Source organism: Schistocerca gregaria, chromosome X (assembly GCF_023897955.1).
Source record: "Schistocerca gregaria isolate iqSchGreg1 chromosome X, iqSchGreg1.2, whole genome shotgun sequence".
NCBI classification, from domain to species: Eukaryota; Metazoa; Arthropoda; class Insecta; order Orthoptera; family Acrididae; genus Schistocerca; species Schistocerca gregaria.
Window position 1 is genome coordinate 84,263,555 of NC_064931.1, and position 22,951 is coordinate 84,286,505.

Consider the following 22,951-nt stretch of genomic DNA (forward strand, 5'->3'; position numbering starts at 1 on the left):
TAATATCCACTAATAGGTGTCCAAATACTTTTGATCGGATAGTGATAATTATCTGGTTTGAGGTTCTTAAAAGTGTGTGCTAGAATATCTCTCTGCATCATTTGCATGTAGCAATCTTCTGTTTCCAAATTATTCAAGCACTATTAAGGTACACCAGTCCATATAAAAGAAACTTAAGTGTCTCGATAGATATAAATGATGCATAATGTCAATTTGCAAGAAACTTTGCTTTGACTCCTAGAATCATTTACAAAATATGTGGAGTGTCCCTGTAACATGGTTCACTGGTTTCATTCTACTCTAGGTGAAACAAGATTAATCTTATTACCAATGATCTTTTTGTTAAGGTTAGAAAATAATCCACTTACATGATTACAAATTATTATTATGTTTCCAGTCTCGAAGGTTGGGGACAAAGAATCTACAAACTGGTGATGTGTACTTGACAAGACATTCAAATTTAGCTGAAGTCCATGTTGTTTTCCATATGGTGGTAGACGATTCCTTGAGATCAAGTGAGTATAGACAGAGAACCATAAGTGGAAATGCTTGAAAAAAGCTTATTTTTGTTGATGGCCTCAATAACATGTAATTTATGTGTAACTAATTGAACTCTCTCCTTCTCCCTCTACCCCCCCTTCCGCTTTGAGAGACAGCATTCAATAAAGCAGTGATTCTGTGTGGAATGATTTCAACAAGTCCTTTGTGTGTTTTTGGAGGTATGTGCCCCCAGATGTCTTTGGACGTCTCACACATTTCCTGGTTTCTAGGCGTGGAAATGTTGCGTGATAGCATCTTAGATGTGATCCATTTGGTTAAGATCAGTCTACTTTGGTGGCCAAGACATCAGTGTGAGTACAGTGTCATGCCCCTCAAGCTGCTGCAGTATAGTCTTGGCCTTGTGACAAGCAGTTTTGCTGCTGGAAGAGCATCACTTCTGGGGAAGACGTTGAGCATGAAGTGGTACAGGTGGTCTGCAGTAATGTTCATAGTCCACAGGTTTTCGGGTGTGTTTGATTACTATTTCAAGTCCCACGGAAGCCTAGATAGCACAGCACAGCACAGCCTCCATAGCACAGAGCAGCACCCATATCAGGGACACTACTCATCAGACCAGATGTCATGTTTCCATTGAGCCACAATCCAATCTCGATGATGCTGTTCCCACTGCAGTTGGAACCGATGATGTTGTCGGGCCGACATAGGGACACTGGAGGACATAGGAACAGCAGAGCCTCACATTCGGCTATTTGCACTGAATGGTTTGCTCTGACACCCTTGTCTGTACAGTATCATTGCGCTCTGTCATGAGATCTGTTAGATATTTCTGCCTATTCGGCTTTACAGAGTGGGCGAGCCTCTGACCCCGTTTTGTGATGAGATGTGTATGATCGACCCCTTGTTACTTAATCATGATTTTGTCTTCTTTCAACCACTTTTCATAGATGCTCAAGATGGAGCACATGAACAGCCAATCAGTTTCACCATTTGATGTGTTTGTTACCAAGTACCAGGTCATAACAATCTGCCCTTTGTCCAAGTTGATCATCAGTGGTTTTCCCATTTTTGTCCCATATACTCCCCAGAATAATTGAAACTTCCTGGCAACTTGCCGGCCACAGCCTTGGTCTAATCCATATCTCCGCAATATCCTTTCTTCCAGGAGTGCTGGTTCTGCAAGGTCCTCAGGAGAGCTTCTGTAAAGTTTGGGAGGTAGGAGATGAGGTACTGGCAGAAGTAAGGCTGTGAGGATGGGGCGAGAGCTGTGCTTGGGTAGCTCAGTTGGTAGAGCACTTGTCCGTGAAAGGCAAAGGTCCCAAGTTCGAGTCTCGGTGCAGCGCACACTCCACTGCAGAGTGAAAATCTCACTCCTAGAATAATTGCTTATTTGTCTCTGCTCTGCTTAAATACTTTCCTTACTGCCTCATGATCCTGTAACACCACCAGGTAGCATTCAGTCTCATTGTGGGCAGTGGTTGTAATGTTTTGGGTCATTAGTGTATACGCATATTATATTGCTTAAATTATCATTAATATTGTAACTACATGAGGAGATGTAGCATAAAAACCAGTCACTTCATAAAAGTATCTGAAATATTGTTTGGTAACAGTGATTCAGTTTGTAGAACTTTCTGCTGCATTGATAGGAACATTCTGTTTCTTAATGGCTGTAATTGTAACTAGTTGACAGTGAAAATGAATTAAAAGCTCTTGCATCATGATTAATAAATGCTACAAAAGGAACAGGTCTTCAGAGTAATGCAGATAAAACACTGTACTACATCTTAACTGGACATCCAGAAAATAACAATACCCAGCAAATTAATAGTGCAACTTTTGCAAAGGTCAGTGAGTTCTGTTATCTTGAGCTCTGCTGTTTTCTTATAACATTGTGTTCTTATATCTTTTTAATGCAAATATGTCAGACCATCAAATCCTTCACAGTTACATGGCAAATGAACGCAGTATGGCAAGTCTTACTGCTCCTCATTCATTATCATATTACACTTGTCTAAATTAGTAGTTATTTTCTAACTCATTTAATTAAAAGTTACCTTCCCAATGTTAAAAACACTTGCAATGGGAAAACGGTATGTTATCCATAAGATTTGATGCTATCACTAGACGTCAATTCAGCAGGCTAAGTTTATTATTCCATACGTTTTAAAGTATATTCATTGTTATTTGTATAAGCGCATATGCACTACTTCCATGATTAGTTATTTACATCTAAGCTTGTAAAAGACAGACTATTATTTTCGGGCTCAATAGAACTGGAAGCAAATGACATATTATTTAAGTCATGTGTGTAGCTTTGTTTATTTTTTAGATGGTGGTTAATTTTCAGTATGTAATTGAATTGTGCATATTTTTAGTAGAGAAATGCTAGTTCTTACTGCCACAAGCGGAGAAGCACTCGCGTATTCGGGGTCGCCGAGTGGCTGTGGGGAGCAAGGGCAAGAAGTGATTTGGGAGGGAGGGGTATAGGGGGTTGGTAAGTTGAGGGAAGAGACTTTGTGTAGAGCCAGCAGAGGATTCGGAAGTCAAGCTGGATGCAGGACAGTTTTCATGTAGACTTTTTCAAAAGAAAATACCTTTCTAAGGTATCTTTATTGGACATAGACAAATCATTAACAATATGAATTGTAACCTACGGTTCTGAAAACTAGTAGTTTGAGCATAAAATCTTAAGGAAAACATTTGGATCCATAAGAGACAGCAATACTAAAGATAAAGAAATCCCACATAATTATTAAGTACATGATTTACACAGATATCCTGATATAGTAGCAAACCTTAAAGCCAAAATATTGCAATTGGTTGGGCATTTCATTGAAACCTTGCAAACAGCATCATCAAGAGAGTAACAAAGCAACTTCCTACTGGAAGGTTAGCTCTTGGATGCCCATGTAAAAGATACTCAATTTGGAAAACAACTTGTGGTGACAAAACGAAATGCTCACTGTTTCGCTTTGCAACAGAGAGCACTCATGGTGTGGAAAGCTTAATAATAATAATAATAATAATAATAATAATAATAATAATGGAAACACAGCTGGTAGCTGATGAAAAGTACTCAGGGTTTCCTGTCAGATGGTGTGTTAAAATGAAGTGCTGGTTTGACAAGTGTTATAACTCAGTTGCCATATAATCCAGACCTTCCTTGGAATGAAATGTGACAGTATGTAACACTGCTGCATCACTAGAAATCTGAGAGATTTTCATCAGCAGTAAATATCTACGAAGACTGCAGTTATAAAACTGGTAGCTTTTTTAACCGTTGTTTGCTTCTTGGAAACTGCATTGGTTCCTTTCGTGTTCAGATATTAGCTCACTATTCCTTAATATTGTACTGACATAATCAGTAGGTATATCTGCATATGGCCAAGTTATTTTAATGAATTAAGGCCAAAAAATTGTAGTGGGAGGGGCATGTCATTAAGTTTAACATGAAATGGAATGAGGACATGAGGACATAAGGACAGTTGTAGGGAAAGCGAATAATTATCTGACTTCAGTTCATTAGGAGACTTCTGGGAAAGCGTTGCACATTTACATCTATGAGGGAGTGCTGAAAAGTAATGGTTCTGAAATTTTATGTGAAAACCTGAAGTAATGCGCACACACGTGAAAGCCACATACTTCAGCAGAGTGTTGGTCATCTGTGAGAGTGTACTGCAGAAGAGCATCTGTGAGAGTGTACTGCAGAAGAGCAGTATTGTGAAATTCCAATAGAGCCCACCACCGGCAAGTGCCTATTTAAGCCCTGCCCCACTATGCTTGTGCTCAGTTATCATGTTATTACTGCTTGCATGCATTTGCCTTATCTTATTGTGTTCTATGCTATGATGATTGGCATACATACCACAGTTTAATAAAGTTGTACTCATGTTCTTGGTTGTGTTGTGTGCCCAAGTTACAACCCAAGTGATAACGAGTGTGGGATTGTTCTCTGCCCAGTTTTCAGTCTCTGGTTGGTCCTCTGTTTGTGTCTACGACGTCTGACAGGGCTACTGATGAGTTTTTATGCTGGCTTGTAGATCAGCAAGGGGTTCTTACTGCGGCATTGCAGCATCTTAGTCAACAGCAGGAGGTGTTTGCCACAATGCAACACAATCAAACCCAGGTATTTCAAATGCTTGCCTCTGTTTTGGCCAGTTTGGGTCCATCTCAATCCACATTGACTGCTGCATCACCTCTTGAACCTCCTGTTCTGCATGTCACTACCATGGTCATTTATCCCTGGCTATTTCCATGTTACAATGAGTCTGTTGAAAGTAGCATTTTCATGTGTTTGGATTGACTTATGCTACCTTATGCTGTGTTTTCTTTTTGTCTTGGTTATCACCTTGCATGTATTCAGCTCCTTTTCCATCTCACCCCTTGCAGGATCTGTCTTCTCTGTCTTTTGATAACATGTGCAACCTTGTTTTGAAATACTACTGTAAACAGGTGCACATAATTGCTGCTTGAGTTGAGTTCAGCTCAGCTCTATTGGCGTAGAAAGAAAACGGAACATTCGTACAAGTCTTGGGCAGCTGAGGTTCTTGGTTGAAGCCATCAATTGTCACATTGTCATTGATGTACATAAGGAGTCATATGCCAACCAAGTGGCTTGTGACGCAATCATTTGGTTGGGTCCTGGTCATGAGGTTCGTGAGCGGGCTCTTCAGTGTGAAAACCTCTCCCTCTCCAAAGTCCTCGTGATTGCATAATTGTTTGAGGTTAAGAGGGCTGTGGGTACTTAAATTGAATCATGGTGAGGTCTCAAAAGTTTAACCTGCTTCAACTCCCCCCGTTCGTCGTACAGTTCACTGGGCAATGATATGGTGGCAGGTCCACGTGCAAGCAAAACATCATTGCGCCTAGCCAACTCACTGTGGCAGCCATAGCCACTCCAGCAGCAGCAGCATAGCAAGCCTGGTAATGAACAACAATGCAAGTGCTCTATGCTTCCCTCTTGTCCATCAGGTTTTGTCACTCATGATAGGCTGTATTGTCCTAAGCAGTGGGCCGTTTGCCACCGGTGCAGCAAAACGGGTCACATTGCTCCAGCAATGAAAATTCCAACAGCCTACTGCAGATGCTGACATGGATGTCAGTTATGTATCAGCACTCTCCGTTCCACCCAGTAATATTTTTATTGATGTCAGGGTGTATCAGAAAGTTTTGCACATGGAAATCGACACTGGTGCTTCCATGTTATTATTCAACTTGCAAACACACATGGACTTGGCTTCTCCCCCAAGTCAGTGTCACATACATTAGTCACCTACAATAAACAAAGCATTCTGATGTTAGGTAACTCCTCAGCCCCAGTCACGTATAAGTCCGTGGTTCGTCTGCTGACTTTCCTGGTGGTGAACAATGCACATACTAAACATTTGTTTGCTTTAGACTCCTTTAACTTCTACTGGTTTACTATTTCCATTGAAGCTAGTCTCATTTCTGATCAGGTGCCTTATACACAACTATACTCTTTATGCTCTAAATTTTCTGTCCTACTTTCTGTGGGCTTGGGTTGTGCCAATAATTTCAAAGCCCACCTCACCATGAACCCTTTGTCCAGACCCCATTTATGTCAGGCTTGCCTCGTGCCGATGGCTGCGCTCCATGTCCAAGTCAAGGCGGAGATCGACTTTCTCATGGTCTCCAGTATCATCCAACCTGTTGCATCCAAAGAGTGGGTTACTCCCTTAGTCATTACCAAGAAGCCATCGGGACGGTTATGCCTTTGTGGTGATTCCAGAGTTTCTGACAATGCTCAGTCTATCATTTGCACACATCCCTTGTCGCGCCCTGACGAACTTTTCGATAAGCTCGCTTGTGGTCAGCATTTTTCCAAGATTGACCTCTTTGATACATATTTGCAGCTTCCTATTGATGCAGACTATCAACAGCTCTTGGTTGTTAACACGCCTTTTGGCTTGTATCAATACTTGGGGTTACTATTTGGCATGGCACATGCACCAGGGATTTTTCAATGGTTTCTTTAACAACTCATGAGGTCTGTGCCTGGTTGTACCAACTATCTTGATGATATTGTAGTGTCAAGCTCCTCCATTTCAGAACATCTCAACAACTTTTGTACACTCATTCTGGAGTTACATGCTGCTGGGTTAAAATGCGGTTTTGAAAAGTGCTGCAGCTTTTAGCCTTCTGTTGTTTATCTTTGGTTCAAGGTCTCTAGTGCTGGTCCCAGACCCCGTTGTCACAATTTCTCTGCCATTGTGGCTCTTCCACATCTTACGTCGGTCAAAGAACTCAAGGTTTGTGTGGGTAAGATTGCTTATTATTTTCAGTTTTTGCCAGGTACAGTGTCGAGTGCTCAAGCATTATGAACCTTGCTGCGTGAGGGGATGTCCTTTCACTGGCATGTGAAACATCATTTTCCAAGGTGAAGTCTGTGCTGCAATCTGTACCTTGCCTCGTAACCTACCAACTGGGTCAACATTTAGTGTTACCAACAGACGCATCCCAGCATGGGCTGGGCCAGTGTTAGCTCATAAATATTCTGATGCCTCTGAGTGACCTGTTTCATATGCATAGGAGACACTTAATTTGACGCAGACTAGGTATTCACAAATAAAGAAAGAAGCCCTCGCCGTGGCTTATGTGTTAAAGAAGTTTCATGCTTTCCTTTATGATGTAAAATTCTATCTGATTATGGATCAACAGCCGTTTCACTGTTTAACCCCTCAGCATTGCTGCCTCAGCACATTGCCTTCAGCATTGGACACTGTTCCTCTCTCAGTACAACTAATAGATTCACTTTGCAACATTACGCGTAGATATTTAATTGACATGACTGTGTCAAGCAGCGTATTACTAATGTTGTATATGAAAATTACAGGAGTGTATTTCCTACTCATCTGCATCAACTTAACATTTTCCTACATTTAGAGCAAACTGCCATTCATTACACAAACTAGCCATTTTGTCTAAGTCGTCTTGTATCCTTCTACAGTCACTCAACAATGATACCTTTGCGTACACCACAGATTGCTGTTCACCCTGCCCATCAGATGTATACAGAGAATAGGAACAGTACTATAACACTTCCCTGGGGCACTCCTGACGACACTCTTGTCTGTGATGAACAATAGCCATCGACACCGCTATACTGGATTCTATTACTCATGAAGTCTCTGAGGCACTTGCATATTTGAGAACCTAATCATTATGCTCAGACCTTGACAATCTGCAGTGGAGCACTGTGTCCAACATTTTCCAAAAATGTAGGAATATGGAATCTGCCTGTTGCCCTTCATCCACAGTTCACAGGAGATCGTGCAGGAAAAGTGCAAGGTGAGTTTTGCAGGAGTTTTTTTTCTAAATCTGTACAGATTTGTGAACTGAAGCTTTTGCAACTCAAAGAAATGTAATATATTTGCACTTGGAATAGGTTCAAGAAGTCTGCAGCAGACCGATGCTACAGATATTGCTCTGTAGTTTTGTTTGTTTGGTCTTTTGTCCTGCACTTTTGTGCAGTTGCTTGGAGAGTACACTCTATAAAAGTGAATTGGGATCCCATCTAGACCTGGTGACTTGGGTGTTTTCAACTCATTCAGTTGCTTCTCTACACCAGGGGTGCCAGTTAATTTGCCCTCCGTAAAGGAGTCTGTATGTCAGTCAAGCAACAGTATGTTTGTTCAGTCCTACCACATGAATAGTTTCTTAAACTCAAAATTTAAAACTTCAGCATTCCATTTGCTGTCTTCTATCGCCACACTAGACTGGTCAGTAATAGACTGAAGAGAAAGCTTTGGCAAGTTAACAATTTTATGTAGAAGCGGAGTTTTCTCTGGTTCTCTGTAAGATATTTTGCTAAAGTGTGATCGTGGAAGTTGTATGCTTTGTGCATTGATCTTTTTACAGACACATGAATTTCTCCTAACTTTTGCCTGTCGACATTTGCCCATTCTTTTTTGAATCGTGTGTGCAACAGTCTCTGCTTCATCAGTATTTTCCAAATTTTGTTGCAAGCCATGGGTGGGCCTTCTCTATAGTTAATCTGCTTATTCCGTGCATACTTCTCCAGAGGGCAATTTACAGTCAGTTTAAACTTTGCATATAATTCCTCAACATCCATCATACTGGAAATACATGATGTGCATTCATTGTCTAAGTGAGATGCTGACAACTGCTTATCTTCCCTGTCTAGAAAAAAATACTCTCCTATTATCCTTCTTGATGGATTTATTAGCTTTAGTAACTATTGTCACTATAATATCATGATCACTAATTCTTGCCTCTATACTGACACTATTCATAAGGTCAGCCCTGTTTGTAGCTGCAAGGTCTAAAATATTTCCATTGAATGTATAACTAGCTGCTCAAGACAGTTTTAGGTGAAAAACATGTTCAAAACTGCTTCACAAAACTCTGTCCGTATCACCTGCACTGACCCCATAGATGTCCCAGTCTATACATGATAGGTTAAAATTGTCTCCAACTACACTGAGGCGACAAAAGTTGTGGGATACCTCATAATATCATGTTGGACCTTCTTTTGCCTGGTGCAGTGCAGCAACTCAATGTGGCATGGATGCAACAAGTTGTTGGAAGTTCCTTGCAGAAATATTGAGCCAAGCTTCCTCTATAGCCATCCATAATTGTGAAAGTATTGCCAGTTGTACAAGAACTGATCTGGATTGTCTCCCATAAATTGTTTGATGAAATTCATGTTGGATGATCTGGGTGACCAAATCAGTTGCTCTAATATCCCAGAATGTTCTTCTAAGCAGTCAGGATTAATTGTTGGCCAGTGACGTGACATTCCAACCAATGTGGTCATGGGCTCAGGAGAGGCGAGGTGATGTCATGCTGTTGGCATAGGCATTTGATTCGGTTGTCTGCTGTAGTAGCCCATTAACACCAAATTTTGCCACACTGAACTAACAGGTACATTTATTGTATGTTCCACATTGATTTTTGCAATTACTTCACACAGTGTTGCTTGTCTGTTAGCATTGACAGCTTTAGTCACATGCCGCTGCTCTTGGTCATTAAGTGAAGGCCGAGAGAAATTCTGAAATTTAGTGTTTTTGGCACACTCTTGATGCTGTGGCTCTCAGAATATTGAATACCCTAACAATTTCTGAAATATAATTCCTCATGCGTCTAGCTCCAACTACCATTCTGCATTCAAAGTCGTGTGGCCACAGACACGTCAGAAATCTTTACACTTGAATCACCTAAGGGCAAATGACAACCCCACCAATGCACTGCCCTTTTATACCTTGCATATGCGATACTGTTGTCATCTGTATATGTCCATATTGCTAACCTGTGACTTTTGGCATGTCAGTGGAATACTGCATGGTCAGATTATTTCTACACTACTAAGCATAGACCTTCTGTGAATAATTTTAAAACTGTCACAGATGAATCAAGTGGCCGTTAAAAACATCCAATAATTAACTCGAGTTCATTTAGGCCTTTTACTCATGTCAAGGTAACTTCACAATTGGACTCAGTTTTGATCTCAGCAGACAATATTTTTGTTGACTGCCATGAACATTCCCTTTCCTATGGTGCCTAATATCTTGTTGATATATGTTGCATGCTTCAATAAATATTTCAAAGCTTTCTACTTCAGGTTCCAGCCAGTTTTCCTGGAGGACACTAAATTCAGGAACTTTTTTACAGATACTTTGGCAATTTGCTGTTAAATGTTTGACAGTCAAACTGTCTTTACCTTGTACACAGTTGGAGTTGGCTCACTGCATATCAGCTGAAAGCATTCACCAGAGGACAGGACCTGAAACTACTACCTAACCTTAAAAAAACGTGTGTGCACTCTACAAGTACTCCGCTACCTGCGTAGCTGCTTCCTTTGTGGAATTTACCACTGACATATCGAGGGAAGTCCTGCAATTCTCCCCCCCCCCCCCCCCCCCCCCCCCCCCATAATGCAGGGCCAGAAATCTGCTGCCAAGACTGTCACAGAATTGACCAAGCAATTTTTGGTGGTGGTGGTGGTGGTTTGTGTATTAGGGCAATAAACAGCACTGTCAGTGGAGCCTCTGGATGAGACCCTGCACTTGGCTTCAACCAAACAACCTCAGTCAACCCTGGGTCCAGTGCTACAAATTGTGAGCTCTGTTGGATCCCACGAGTGAGGCCAATAGTCTTCACCTTTGTCACCAGTCCCTGTGCTAACTGAGGATGGTGTCAGAACCTAAGTGACAGATGCCATTGGTGCCAACTTGAGCCATACCTTGCTGATGGCTGCACCTCCCCCCCACCCCTTCCCTCCCTAATCTGACATACCAAGCAGACATTAGATTTCTTTCATTTATCACATATTTTGATAATGATCTTGTAGACCGAGTCAATCTATTCATCTTTGTAACTTGAAGGGGAAGCATAGACCTGCCCAATTTGACATAATGTTCAAGACCGATGAAGCTGTTCTGTTAGATGTCCCTTCTGATAACAACACCATATCAGCAGTATTACAGTTTATTAAGAACCCAATTACATTTTGTTTCCCGCCAGGTTCACAAAAGAAATGGAACTTATTTCCAGATCTCAAAAGGAAACTGCCTTCTTGTGTGTGCCACACTTTGTATAGACCAACAATATACCATATATAAATTTTCGGTTCCTACAGTGTCATGCCTTTCAGTGTCACACAATTTTTTATTTTTAAAGGGGATCACTTAAGACTATTTCCATGGGTTCGCCCCTCAAATTTCTCCCTCAAATCACAAAATTGTCATCTGATGTAGTACAAACTGAAAAAATAAATTCCTTTTAAAGCACATTTTCGTATATAATTTATATTCAAAACCTTACACTTGTGTCACAGAACAAATCCTACATCGAGAATACTTTACACAAGTTTAAGGGAAGAACTGCTTCTGATAATTATTACAGTATTTAAAGAACATCAAAATATAAACAGGCTGAAATAAACAAACAGTACATGATACTATGTTAATCAACTGAACTGTAAAAAGCTAAGGAGCATATTGTTAGCAAAATGAGAAATATGCAAAAGTGAAATGCCAAAATGAGCACTTCTCAATTGGGAGTAAATCAAAATAATCAGAATGGCTGAAAGAGAGCACAATAACATGAGCAATAAACGAATAAGAACTAAGCAAATAAGAGAATAGGCAAAAATGAGATGGCAACAAAATGAGAGCTGGCTGAACTCCGTCGGCATTTATATACGGTTGCGCTCATGGCCCATACGCAACATGCGCGCCTGCGATCGCAATGCTCTCTTAGCGCTTGCGGCAGTGTCTAGTGGCCCATACACAAGTTGTCGACCCTTAATCTATGATGTTACAACGTCTTTCCCAGTTCCCGCTCAATTTCTCCTAATCTGACACTGTCTAATAGTGAATCGCAAGTGTAAGTGCACACCTGTATAATCTGGGGCCTCTTTATACATACGTATTTCTCTTGTAGAGGTAGACATTTAAGATATTCCCAGCAAGAGATTAGATTATGAGGCTATTCTGAAACATTTAATATTGTGTTCATGAACTTTGAGCTTGAAGGTAATCAAGCTTAATTGCCACACCTATTTCTTTGCCAGATTGATGATAAAGAGTTTTAAAAAGGAGTCTCTCATAGGCTTTGAAATGTAATAATGTAGGGGGTAAAAAAAACAAGAGCTGGGCAAAGGAGGCCAATAGAAAAGTGGATAGGAAAAGGTTGGCAGACAAAATGGATGCACTGCTAGTCTCATCCTGGGACCCCACTGTCACCATCCGTTCACTCCAAAAATGGAAGACCAATGAGAGTATTATTAAGTACATCCTCAGCAAATTCCCGCAGAGTACAGCCATTGTATGCTGTGATTCACCATACTATAATACTTATACTTGGTGCTGTATGTCACTGCCTAGTACATTCTGGTCATTGTCACTATTATCATCAATACTTCACTTACAATTGATCATTACACACATCAAAGCAGAACCTGCTCTCATCATTTCACTGTACCACATGATTTTAAATTTACTTTTTTTTATTTTGATGGGTGTGGCGGGGGGTGGGGTGGGGAGTGTGTGTGGGGGAGGCAGAAGACACTGTGGTGATATGTGGGAGGAAACCGAGCAAGCACTATCCTTGTTTACAGCCCAGCTGCCATAAACATGTTTCTGATACTTTTTGTGAATGCTCTGACTGAAGCATTGACCCTAAAACATGCTATAGCCACTTAATCAACAATGGCTGCGTGGCTGAAATGCTGCTACCATTTGGATCCAGTACAAGAACATGGGAAACTTCTTAGTCCATTGTTACTAACATTGATATGCAGCTAACACCGCAGATCCAACATGTTGGTCAGTTCATTGTAAGGGTCGCCCCGCTTCCCATCAGATCAAAATTTTCTTATATCATAAAAATTCATTAAAAAGATATAATTCAAAACAAATATGTCCTTAACTGCACGAGCAGAGTATACCAATCTGCACAAGAGATTACATTGATAAAATTATCAATGAGGTTACCAGTCATATATCTGATGCATAACAGCTTCCTAACTTCACAACAATGAACTGTATGCATGTTGTACTACATAGCTAATTTAAGCAAGGTATTTTAACTAGTGAACCAACAAAATTTTTGTACCAGTTACATATTTCTGATAGCTTTATTTTTTTACAGATACAATGTAAAAATTAGCACTACTCAAAACTGGTTGTGAAATTAATAGAAAACATTTTCTGCTTTCATGGAACTATTATGTCTTAAATAGAATTCATAAAATCTATGGACCAGCAGTTTAAAAAATATTCAGTTACAACATAGATCTAACTGATGTTTTTTAACATTTTTTGAATACACCTCTCAGACGAAATCATTTGAGGGAGAGAATAGTAATGGAGCTGAACAGGAACAGAGAGAAGACAAGACGTAGACTTTTTGATTTAATAACATCAGTATGTACTGACAATGATTTAAAGAAATATTATGAACCCTAAAAGAATATCTGGAGTGATATCTGAAAGGGGTTGCCCCAGAATCTTAGAATAGTACTCTGAATTTTGTGTGTTAATAGGAGGTGTAACTTTGTCTATTTCTTCTTAATATTCTCTTGTAATTAGAAAAAAATTAAGTTGTATATGTCATTTACAAATGTTATAGTTTGTTAAATTTTTCAGGTGACATTAATTCTAGACACCCTGTGATTCTGGGGCTCCGGAATATATTGAAAACAGCATGTTCTAATGATATAACTACACTTACTATTCCAGTTCTTCTAATGCATGAGATGACAGAGGTAAGACTTGTTTTTACTCTTTCTTTATTACTTCTTTCAAGACATAGGATTAAATCTGGTCTAACAACAGTGTAATAATGAATAACCTACATCCAAAATTACAGTTCACTTTTAAACAAGAAGTGAATGAAAGTGTGCATTCTTAAACTTAAAAATAACAGAGTAATAGCAAATATATTATTGAAATATGCAAAAACCGCAACTATTAGCACAATCATTAACGTGCGAGAACTTCTTTAAAGTTACACGATTGCTCGTGTGTCGAGCATTTTGCTCATCCTTAACTAGCTGTCTCAAATGCACCTAAAATGTGTAAATTAGTATGGTTTTTGTTCTTTGTATAATAAAGCTCTCATATTTTAGTATTTAATACATTTATTCGCAGTACACAATAATGTGTTTATCTATATTGTTGGTAATAATCTTAGGACAATTACCATCACCAGTATTCTGAGGCACTTATAAAAATAATTGAAAAAAAAAAAAACAAGGAAAGCAAGTATTTCTTATTATTTAACTTTTGTGACTTAATCTTCATCGTATATCTGAGCTTTGCATGCAACGCATCGCGTATTACAGCATATTCATTACACAAAAAGTTTTGACAATGGATACAAACCCTTTGTCTTCCAATTTTTGCATCTTGGACAGACTTGACATATACCACTGGGTTTTTCAGCACCTAAAACTTCAGTTTCATTGGTAAATTGTTTTATAACTTGCTGTAGAGGATGAGATAGGTTCTGCATTGTGATCCTATGCACAATTTGTATTCATGTTAGCTCTAGAGCCAGAGTTTTCAAGTACCGTCTCCAAGTAATAATCACATTTTTATTTTTATTCATATATTATTTGACTGTGTATGCCAGTAATACTTAAAATCAAAAAAAATAATCTCAGTGGATACCTACACACTACTTGAGCCACGGAATATTCTTCTTTCAGTTGATCCACCACATCAACACCTCCTTTTGTCCAATTATGATACATGATTATTTCAGGTTTTGCATGTTCCCCAGTTGTTGGATCAATCTGATCATTGCCATGCAGTCTACTTATCATAAGCACTTCTTTTTAGGAAACCAGAACCTTGTTCTCATGAAAACCATAGATACTGCTAGGTGTTGGTTTTATTTTACTATCTAGGAACAAAGGAGGGATTTCTTTTTTATTCTTCCTGAGAATGCCAACTAAAGTTGTTTGTGTGCTCATCAATTCGTCAGCCAATGGAATTGAGGTGAAATAATTATCAGTTGTTCTGTTTCTACCAGTTTATAATATATCTTGTGATAAATGGTTGATGACAGCAGATGCAGTGTTATTGAATTTGTATGGGCTATTTGGTTGCTTGCCTGGGTAAACTTCTACATTACTTGTGTAAAAAGAATTTGAGTCACAGAAAGCATACACCTTGATTCCATACTTGGCCGGTTTATTTGCTATGTACATACAGAATTTACAGCGGCCTCAAAAAGCTTCTAACATTTCATCCAATGGTACATTTTCTCCTACCTGATAATTTGATCGACACTTTGTGCCAAACTAACCAAATATTCCACGAATTGGGGCGAGATTGTCATACTTAGACCTCTCTGAGTGGGTTTGACCATCAAACCTTACAGTTGTGATCAGAAAAAGAAAGCTAGTGCTGCTCATAATGGCTCGAAAAATACCAGGAGCTGTGCCGTCTTTGTCCCACTTTTCCTGCACATGCAAATGAGGCATTTCTTTTATTTTTATATCGGCCATGTATAAAATGCCAAATAAATGCTTTCAGTTCTGTGTCAGTCTATTCACAATCTCTCTCTCTTGAAAATTGAGCCTTGATTTTTCTAATATAAAAATTTGTGTATGTTACTATGTCGGTCAGCATTTCTTCACTTAAAAAAGAAGAAAACATTCTACAATATCATTGGCATCTTTTGTCACAGCTTTTTTCTCCTGTTTACCAATAACAATATTATGATATCTTGTCCTCACATTGGAATGTCCTGGATTGTAACTCCACTTCGTTTGTTTGTTTTTGCCTAAGTAAAGTAATTGACTTCATGCTTGGATGGAAGACATTTCCACCTCATCTTCATCTGATGATTGTTCCGTTTCGGTACAGTGGAAGCTGTGTTTATTGTCTAGGTCACTTTTGGTATTATCGGCTCCAACAGATGCTGCTGCAACATCTTCTAGGTCGTCATCTTCCAGCCATGCCAGAATTCTTTCTTCTAGTCTACCTATCTATAAAAATACAAAATAATGTTAGTTTACTCATTACATAGCTATCATAAATTATAATAAAAAACACACTAAACCGACAGCAATGCACATAAAATGACATTTTAAGAAATATGAATAACAAAATCTATACTTACGTCGACACTTAGATGGTGAGCAAAATACCGCATGGTGATGATCAGCCCAACCAAATGATATCTGCGATCAACAGCCATGTACTGTCGCAAGGACAACAGTTTGCCATGGTTGGGGACATACAAAACCCAGCTACAGAGCGAACAAGAATGCTGAAGGCATTGTTGACAAAATGTCAATTGTTTTAAAATTTCTGTGAGCAAAATGCTCGTAGCAAGAATGCTCGCAGATTAATACAAAATTTAACGATCCACTGGAATACAAAATAGCATTTTTTACACAGATGATATCTTGATCTTAATTTTTGCTTTAGTCAGGAGCTGTAGATAAAGATATATTTATTTTAAAACATATTAGTGTCTAACAATGTCAAAGAGGAAAAATCAATTTTATGTATATAGAATACAAAAAAATAAAACAATGATAATAAAATAATAATAAAGCATAAAAAATAAATGGAAAAACCCATTTATATTAATATGGCACACATGGGAAATTTATCTTATTAAATTGCTAGGCTTTTTCTGAAAAGTAATTTAAACATAAGTTTTAACACAGTTCTTTTCATTATACTGTACACAACACTGGAAATAAATACCAATTAAACATCATATACGGAAGAATAGGATGCCAACAGTGATTGCAAAATATATAGTGATTTGATTGGCTAATGTGGTCCGAAGGAGATGTTAGCATTGCTGTGGAAGTAGTTCACAGGCTTCACTCATTGATTGAATTTGGTCGTGCCATCTGGCCAATGTATTTTATGTCCCAGTCGTGGCATTGTAGTTGCCTCTCCTAATGTGGTATTTTATCGGTTTTAGTTATTCTAATGTCGGATGGACTGATAACCGCGTAGTTTGGTCCCTTCTACAACCAACCAACCCAGTCGTGATGGTTCCAGAAGCCTTTCTGTGGTAGCTCCTCCTGTCTTGATGAGTACAATACGGGTACCTATTAATTAAGGTCTCTAACAGAACTATTATAGTTAGTACAAGTTAACAAAAACCAAATCACAAAAGTCACAAAATTTTAAACAAAATTCATCTAAGTTATTTCATGGGTATTTGTTGTATAGGAAGGAGAGAATACTATTTGGAGAAGTAAGTGCTATTAGAACAATCAGACTACTAGCAAAATGTTATCATTTACGAAGCTTGTATTTGGGATGTAGCAGAGAGTAACTAGTCAAATAATTATTCAGTTCCATACCACAAATGAAAGATACTAAATGTGTAACAATAAGTTCATAAATTTTGGTCTTGAAGTAAAATTCAAATATGCTGAAAAAAATAAAGTTCAGATATTCAGCGTAATAAGGTATTCAAATTCTATCAGACAATGCTTCTTAAAATGTTAATTTGGGAAAAAAAAGTTTTTGTGTGCCCTAACTGCACTTCATTTGCACAGTAAACACAGAAAATGTTGGAGAGGCAGTAAGGAACAGAATATTAGTATTTATTATTATTTTAGAGTTTACCTGTTCGCTTATTGGCCAATATAAAGTGTTTTCTCTGGTTGTCTCCTATTAGGGCACCATTTCTATTTAGATTCAGATGAAGTTGTTTGTGCTTTTTTTTTCTTCAAATCTACATGTAGTAAATGTTGAGCAGCACAATTTCAGTAAATAAAATTCAGAGTACAATGAACGAGGCATGGAGGCAATCAGCCTCTGGAAATACATTTCACCATCTGTCAGTCTCCCATGTATCTGACACTAGGTCCAACTGCCAGTCAGGTGTGCATGGGGCCATTGTTGGCTGGTATAAGTTTATGTGATGGTCTATTTTTGCTCACAAATTTTCAGTGGGATTCAATCGAGTGGGTGAAAGTCAGCCTGTTGCGGTAACCTTCCCGGAATGATTTGACCTCCGTGAATCTGTGGATCGCTTCATTGGGGTAGTACATCCTCACACTTGGCACCGTAGTATGTTTTGTGATGTATATTTACTGATTCCATACCACCTTACCATAAATTCGATGTATCCCTACCACATCTGGTGACCTCCACCCACACCAGAGACAGTGATCCAGCTGGCATGAAAATGTTGCAACACACACTGTGAGTCATAACACAGACCATCTGTGGACCGCCATTCACTGAGCTAAATACTGAGGTGGTGTCATTCGCAGTCTACATTTGGTTCAACAAAGACAAACCCATAAAGTTTGTGACTGTAAGAGAGGGCCTCTTTGTTAGCAACCCTGAGTCCCTACAGGAGATCTGGGTGAAGGAAAAAATACCCTACCTACCTGTCGCTCACAAGTTGTTGGTTAGTTGAAAGCCCTGCATTTTACTATCCGGCACTTACAGTACCATTCTTGCTACACCTTGCTCCACAAAGGACATGGGCATGCAGACTTGCAACCTCCCATTCAGTAATGTAGTTGTAAAATTGCCCAGTATCATGATAGCCTCGGTATCTCCTGCTACAGCTGTGTAACAAGTCGCCAAATTTTCACCCTGGTGGTGGAATCACCTGCTACACAACCAGCAGATCAGAAAGGGCAAAAGGAATACTCCCACAAAGACTTTTTAAATCCCTCTGGCCAATAAACAACTGAGCCTTCTCCTGCCAACCATAAAGGCTCTAAGAAATTGAACAAAGCCAAGCGGTCTTCTCCTTCCCTGATTTGGATGTTTCCTGAAACAGTGTCACTATGTGATACCATCACCCGGCTAACCTCCATCTCGCCGGTGTGCACCACCTACCATTTTTCTGCTTTGGAATATGCAGGCCGACCCAAGTAGAATGCCAATGCCCCTGTGGATTTCATGGAACAAGAACAGGATCCTCCAGCCAATGTGCCCTGTAGCAATGAGTCTTCAGAGATTGGCACTTGGCAGCTGCCGAGGTGACTACTCTTCATTTGTTCCCTCCTCCCTGTTCCCCATTCCGACTATTCTCCAATGGAACATTGGTGCCATTAGATCCAACAAAGAGGAATTATGGCTGCTCTTGGAATTGCAGTGTCCGGTTGTTTCCTGCCTCAAAGAAACAAAATTGTCGTTGTCCTGACTGCTTTGACCTCTCACATTTCCTTCCAGTCAATTTTAACTTCTCCCCCCACCACCACCACCACCACCACCACCTTTCCCATGTCACCCCCCCCCCCCCCTCCTCCTGAGGATGGCATTCCCTCTCATGGGGCATCATGCTGCTTATCCAGGATGATGTCTGTAGCCAAACCATCTCATTGAACAGCCAGTTGTAAGCTGTTGCAGTCCATGTTTTCCTTCCTAGGTTCACCTTTTCTCTTTGTAACATATACATCCCTCTGTCATTCATGGTCACCAGGGCAGTCTTACTCCAGCTTACTGGTAAGCTCCCTCGCCCATTTTTGCTGCTGGGTGAGTTTAATGCCAATTCATCCCCTTTGGGGCTCTTTGACAAGAGGTTTCCTCTTGACTGACCTTCATTCAACTCAGCCCCATCTGTCTTAATACTGGAGCACCCATGTTCCTTTCAGACTCGGTGCACATTTATTCCCATTTGGACCTCATAATTCTGCACTGATCATCATCATCATCATCTTGAGTGGTCATTCTTTCAGCACATGGGGAATGGTTGCTCAAGTATCTGTCAGTCAGTTTACTGATGCCTATCCCACCTCAATGTAAACCAAATTGGCAGCTTTATAAGACTGACTGGAACTTTTACTCCTCCTTGACGACCTTAGACGAACAACATTTCCCTATTTCCCCTTACCACCACAGGATGTTCCATACCTAACACTACATCTTTAACATGCTGTGTCCTGGTCCCACGGTGGACTGAGGCATGCCGCAACGCGCTTTTTGTGTGGAGACGTGCTCTACACATTTTTAACCATCTTCCTACAATGGCAAACTGTATTCGTTATAAACACTTCTGTGCACAGTGTCATTGCAGTCTTCAGGATAGCAAAAAAAAAAAAATGCTGTATTTCATTTAATAGTTCTTTTAAAGTTTCACTCCCTCTTCCATCATGTGGGGAAACCTCCACCAGTGGTCTAGGACCAAAGTCCATTCCCAGATTTCCAGCCTGACCATAGCAAATGATGTCACTATGGACCCTATTGCTATCTCCAACACCTTAGGCCACTATTTTGTGGAGATTTTGAGCTCTAGCAACTATTACCCCTCCTTCCTTCCTTGGAAATGAAGTCAGCTTGAGTGATATCCTTCTCCCAGAATGGTGAATGCTGCATTGGCACATTCACTGTGAGGGGGCTAGACCATGCTCTCAGTTCATTCTCATCTTCCACCCAAGAGCTGGCCAATGTTCACATTCAGATGTTGCAGCACCTTTCTCTTATAGGCAGGCACTTTCTCCTTCGTATGTACAATTGAATTTGGGCAGATGGCATGTTTCCCAGACACTTGCATGAGACCACTGTCATACCCACACCTCCATACCTAAGCTTTGAAAGGCCAAAGACCTTCCTTATAGCTACAACCTCATTTTTCTCATCAGCTGTTTTTGTAAGGTTATGGAATGTATGATTCATGCCTGGCTGGTATGGTGGCTCAAGTCTTGCAATCTACTAACCACTCCACAATGTGGATTTTGAGCAGCCAAATTTCAAGACACTGAAAGCTACCAAAGTAAAACAGTTGTTAAATGCCACACTACTTTGTGAATATGCTGTCAACAGTGAGCCGCGCACTTGGATAAACTGTTGTAAAGGAGTCGTAACATGCCAGACATAATGGATACTAATACCAAAGAACTCTAACAGAAATGGGAAAGTGCAAGGGTTACTAAAGTTCAGAATTTCATGAAAAGTATTGGTGGTGAGCTCCTGAAGTGAGCGTCTTCTATCCAGACATTCAGTTTACCCAAGTTACATGAATATATTGCATCAGGTTTTCTTCATTATAAAGTTAGGGTCCATATACCTAATCCAATGCGCTGTTTTAAGTGTCAAATCTTTGGTCCTACCACCACGGGGTGTAATGGTCGCAGGGTACAAACCCCACTTGGTTTGGAGCAAGGAAATCTTTTCTCCAGAGAAGAGAAGAAAATACAGGATATTAAAGTCACCCAACACATTATTCTGATGCGAAGAATGCATTTAAGGCCACACAGCCACCTACCTTTGTGAGGTAATTTGCCTCAGCGCTGAAGCAGAGTTTATAGAAACTACTGTTGGCACCCAGATTTGACAGATGAGCAGAGCACATCAGCCTGTACCTGTAAATGCAACTGCAAGCCTGCATCACTGGTCCCACAACTAAGCCTTCCTACAACTGAAATACTGATTGTTGCCGAAACTACTGTCTGAAACAGCAGACCCCCACAGCTGATTAATGATGAGACTCAGCAAAATATTTCTATTAAAATGACCATGTCATCAACTCCTTTGGGGAAGGAAACAAGAGGCAGAAACAATTATGATGGAATCCATCAGAGAATTTGATAGTGGTCCTGTCTCACGAATCAGACGATGACCATGTCATCAGTGGTTGGATGCCAATGTCTGCCTGAGGAAACCGGTGAGCCCCTGAAGTAACCCTCCCTCTGCTGCCATCTCCCCACTGTGGAGGAACAACAAGGGGAGACACATAGGAAAACTTCACCATTAAGGTGGCTTCTGTACTTCTGTGAAACTGAGTGAGACGGCAGTGTGGTTAGCACGTTGGACTCACATTTGGGAGGAAAATGGTTCAAACCCACACCTAGCCATCCTGATTCAGGTTCTCCATAATTTCCCTAAACTGCTGTAGGCAAATGCTGGGATGGTTCCTTCGAAAGGGCACAGCCAGTTTTCTTCCACATCCAATCTTGTGCTCTGTTTCTAATGACCATGTTGTCAACAGGACATTAAACACTAATCCCCTCCTCCTCCTCCTCCAGCTCCACCTCAGCGGAACTTGAGTGGCTACAGGACAGATGTGGAGGAGCTACATCTGTTAATTCAAAGTAGACCAATGTCTTCAGGAGACACATTTTAAATTCTGTGGTACCCGTGTGCTTCATGGCTACATTCTCTACAGAAAGGATGACCTTAGTGGAGTTATGTCTAAACGAGGAGTGCCTATTTTAGTAAGCAATGCCTACCGCTCTTTGCTTCTCTCCCTAAGAACTAGTGTACAAGCAGTTGCTGTATTAGTACATGTGTCATAGGTTGGCTTATGTTCCATCTACCTGCCCCTACATGAAGTGCTACACCAAAAGGCTCTCCATGACCTTCATACTCAACTCCCCAGCCCCTTCCCCCTCTGTGGTCATTTCAGCACATGCATTGTGCCCTGGGGTTGTGCAACCAACTGCCCCAGGGGTAGAGCAGTTGACTTCCTTCCCATATCCTCATGTGAATGTTTGTTGAACATGGGCAGAGCATGCACTTCAGTGCTGCAACAGGGTTGTTCACCACTATCAATCTCTCTCTATGCTCTCTAGCCATCACACACACCATTCTGTGAGGAAGTGGTCAGTAAACTGCACTCAAGTGATCACTTCCCAATTAGGATTTCCTTGCCAGACAGAGTTGTACCGCCAAACAAAGCTAACATGGTGCTCAGTATGGCAGACTGGGCACTTTATAGCCAACTTGTTGTGTTTGAACTCCATGACAACATCCAGTCATGAGTGGATCACAGTACCCAAACGATTCACCATGCTGCTGAAGAATCCATTCTGCAGTCTTCAGGCCAACTTACATGGCAGTATGTGGGCTGACAAATTGCTGTATCAGTTCATGTGTCATAGGTTGTGTAGCAAGTACGAAATGTCATTGAATTATAAGAGACAGCAAAAGGAGATTGTGGCAACAGTTCCTGATCACCAGAAACCATTACACACACACACACACACACACACACACACACACACACACACACACACACACAG

At 40.3% G+C, this 22,951-nt stretch overlaps 1 protein-coding gene across 2 annotated transcripts in view; it reads left to right on the forward strand.

Moving 5' to 3' along the window:
* LOC126298768 (protein C12orf4) overlaps nucleotides 1–22,951 on the forward strand; it is a 129,427-nt gene that overhangs the window by 88,701 nt on the left and 17,775 nt on the right. For both annotated transcript variants that reach the window (XM_049990221.1, XM_049990220.1), the window contains exons 8-9: nucleotides 398–515; nucleotides 13,632–13,750. In XM_049990221.1, coding sequence (XP_049846178.1) covers nucleotides 398–515; nucleotides 13,632–13,750 — 237 coding nt within the window. The remainder of the gene's footprint in view (nucleotides 1–397; nucleotides 516–13,631; nucleotides 13,751–22,951) is intronic.